The sequence below is a fragment of the Brachycentrus maculatus genome, unplaced genomic scaffold (assembly GCF_059751285.1).
Source record: "Brachycentrus maculatus isolate JH-2025_06_01 unplaced genomic scaffold, ASM5975128v1 h1tg001496l, whole genome shotgun sequence".
NCBI classification, from domain to species: Eukaryota; Metazoa; Arthropoda; class Insecta; order Trichoptera; family Brachycentridae; genus Brachycentrus; species Brachycentrus maculatus.
The window spans coordinates 34,254-38,016 of NW_028282131.1; the positions used below are offsets into that span (position 1 = coordinate 34,254).

The 3,763-nt window shown below is 39.8% G+C and overlaps 1 protein-coding gene across 1 annotated transcript; it reads left to right on the forward strand.

Annotated features, from left to right (window-relative positions):
* Positions 1-974: 974 nt before the first annotated feature.
* LOC148298922 (citrate synthase, mitochondrial-like) lies at positions 975-2,843 on the forward strand (the record flags this gene model as incomplete). Its single annotated transcript, XM_088276526.1, is given in 3 exon segments — positions 975-2,065; positions 2,068-2,200; positions 2,750-2,843. Coding segments are annotated over 3 exon segments (1,109 nt in total), but the record flags the coding sequence as incomplete, so codon positions are not given.
* Between the last annotated feature and the right edge of the window lie 920 nt (positions 2,844-3,763).

Here is a 3,763-nt window from a genome sequence, read left to right on the forward strand (position 1 = left end):
TAAAATCACTCAGACTGCGCTGCTGATGGTGGAATTTATTGAGGACTATATGACTTTTGCACAGAACTTCCCATATGTAAAAGAGGATGTTGGCTTTAAGCTTAACTAGATTCTAAGGTCATATAACTCCTCTTCTTCGCAGCTGATTGTGCACCGAGGGGCGCTGGCTCTCAACAAGATTAACTCTAAAGCCATAAAGGTCAAACATTTAGCTGTGAGCTCGACTTGTTTATCCTTCATCTTCCTCATCATCGAGCACATTCAGGAGAGGGTCGCAATATACGAAATAGAAAGACTGAAGTAAAACATCCAAGGCCACATCACCATCATAATCAACAAGCTCAACTGGATTCTGATCGACAAGACTAAAATAGCCATAAAGAGTATCAACCTATAGGCCACTCCCTCCAAAGGGACAGAGGTGATCGTGAGCAATACGAAGATGATGTATGAAATTTTAGGGGAATTCTACGATGAAGAGGCTCTCCCTCAGATATTTACCTAGGAGCTGATCGACATATATTTTACAGGAATTGAAAGTGTAAGAGGAAGCATCACAAGCAGAGTGCAAGCCGAATGCATGAAATCAGATATTGCCTTCTTTTTCGAAGAGCTTGAATTCCTCGAGTACATAATCCCAGCATTTGGATAATGCAGGATAAAAGCTGAAGAGTTCATCAAAGACATATTCGAATAGCTATGAACGGGTATAGTATTCATAGAATACTATGAAATGGAATAGTCGAACATAACTCGAGCCTATATATACTACTCATTATGCGAAGAGTTAAATTATAATTGTAAGCATTTTTATAGCCATATGAGTACGCGATATTATATCTAATTAATTAATATTTGCGATTCATGAGGATCTTCAACACTAAATATCTCTGCAGCAATTTAAAGCATATTCTTGAAAAGGAAATTATCCCACAAAGGAAAGAAAGTATCGTGTTTTCATCATTTAGAACTTGCTGCTTTGAGAAAGAAACATGGGCAGAAGCAAATTGGTACTGTTGTGGTCGATGATGCTTGTCTGGGAATGAGGGGGCTTCCAGCCTTGCTTTATGATGGCAGTGCCCTTGACCCCATCTAGGGAATTACTTTTAGAGGCCACTCCATCCCTGAGTTTTGCAGTAGGGCTCAAAAGGCAAAAGGAGGAGTCGAACCATTGCCAGAAGCAATGTTCTACTTATTGCTGACCGGAAACTACCCAACTGACGCCCAATTCCAATCACTTTCTAACGATTGGAAACACCGCGGGGCTTTACACGATGACACTACACAATTCATTTTAAACTTGCCGAGAGATTTCCATCCAATGACAATGCTATCGATGGGTATCCTTCACCTTCAAAGACACAGCTTATTCTTTAAAGCCTACCAATCGGGAGTCAACAAAGCAAAGTATTGGGAGTACTACTTCGAAGATTCAATGGACTTATTAGCAAAGCTGCCGAGACTCTGCGCAGTTATTTACAGGCATAAATATAAAAACTCATAATTGATTAATGCTGACAAAAAACTCGACTGGGCCGGAAACTTCAGTCACATGCTTGGGTTCCAAGACGAACAAATGAAAGAGTGCATTCGAGGATACTTATCGATTCATTCTGATCACGAAGGTGGCAATGTCTCTGCCCATACTTCTCATTTGGTCGGTTCGGCTCTTGCTGACCCCTACCTCTCCTTCTCTGCAGCCATGAATGGGCTCGCTGGGCCTCTCCACGGCCTTGCCAATCAAGAGTGTCTGAAATGGCTAACCGAACTGAAGGAGTTCCACAACGGAGAGCGAGCTAATAGGTCCAAAATCGAAGAATTTGTGAATAAAACTTTATCCTCTGGGAGAGTGGTTCCAGGATACGGCCATGCAGTCTTGAGAAATACTGACCCCCGATTCATGCACTTAAAATCGTTCGCTGATCGCAACATAAAGAATGATTACATTTGCGATTTAGCTCGAGAATGCTTCGAAACCATCCCGGGAATTCTCGGGAAGATAGGCAAGATTAAAAACCCTTACCCCAACGTCGACGCATTCAGTGGAGCTTTACTTCAGCATTATGGTACTTCTTATATAAATTAGGTATGCATGAAAACGATTTCTATACAGTCGTGTTTGGAGTCTCACGAGCTCTTGGATGCTTATCAAACGGCATCTGGTCCAGAGCATTTGGACTACCAATCGAGAGGCCAAACAGTATTGACATTGCTTTCTTATAAAAGCTAGAATGATAATGTTCAAATCTATGTTTTTAATTTACTATAATCTAATAGTGCCAAATATAATTATTCAATTTATTTTCATATTATTATTTAATAGCCTTATTGTTTAATTTTATTGATAGAATTAGCTCATATTTTAATAACATAAATTTACATCAAAGGTGCGTTCTGCTATTCTGTCAACATTGCCAATACCTTAATCTCCAACAGATTTCAGTAAAATTAAGTGAACATTGATGAGCATAAAAAATATTTTTAAATAAATAGATTCGATTGCTTATAATTGATAATTGGTAATGGGGAACTTTAGAAGCGCAGCATAGTTAACTCAGCACAATGCTCAAGGAAAACATTAAAATACGAATTACGCAGTTTCACATATGTGTGGTAAAATTTGTAGTGAGTTTAGGGTGGAGGAATTACATGGAGGACGCATACATCGTTGAAACTCCTTTTGTTCATTAGAAATTTGCATTGTATGGCGTATTCGATGGGCATGGCGGTACAATGGTTTTTATTTTAGGGGCTGAAGTATCGGCATTTGTGGAGAGGCATTTCGCCAAAGAGTTGAGCCTCAACAGCAATTTCAAGGCTGGCAAATATGAAGAGGCCCTTAGGTAGGTCTTCATGAAGATGGACGAACTCCTAGTGACAGAAAGTGGCAAATAATAAATTGTAAAGATCCAGAAATAAATGCGAGAAAAGGGAAACGGGTCGACCTAAGACTTCGCATCGCATGCGGGATGCACTGCGAATGTTATCCTAGTGACTCCGGATACAATATATTGCGCAAACGCGGGGGATTCTCGGTCTGTTGCTTCGATTAGAGGAAACACAGTGCCATTGAGCATCGACCATAAGCCCGAAGATGAGATAGAGATAACAAGAATCTAGAAGGCTGGTGGTAATGTCAGTTATGGGCGTGTCAACAGCAATTTGAACCTATCGAGAGCGATGGGGGATCTTTAGTATAAATCGAACTCAAACTTAAAGCCCGAGTAACAGATAATCACAGCCAATCCAGACATCCTGAAGATCGAAAACAAGGACATCGATTTCATCATAATGGGGTGCGACGGGATATGGTAGGTGAAGAGCAATGAAGACATGGTGAAATGGATAACTAAGAGGCTCAATGATAAAAAGGACTCCCAATCCATTTTAAATTAATTGTTAATGGAATTGGTCGGCAAGGATAATGGCTGCGAGTATGGCATGGACAACATGTCATCAATTCTCATCACCTTTAATCGTTGATTCCATATCTAAGATAATGCATCTAGTATTATTCATCTATAATTGTCGACTATTCTACTATTATTTAGTCCTTAGTATATAGTATGCCTGAATAGACGAAGAGCTGCATAAATAAATTAATATCTCAGGCAGATAGATAGATAGATAGATATACTTAAGAAATACTGATATATAAATGCATGGGTCATACTATATGCAATATTTACAGATTAAAATACGATTTGGGGTTGGGGTTGGGGTTGGGGTTGGGGTTGGGGTTGGGGTTGGGGTTGGGGTTGGG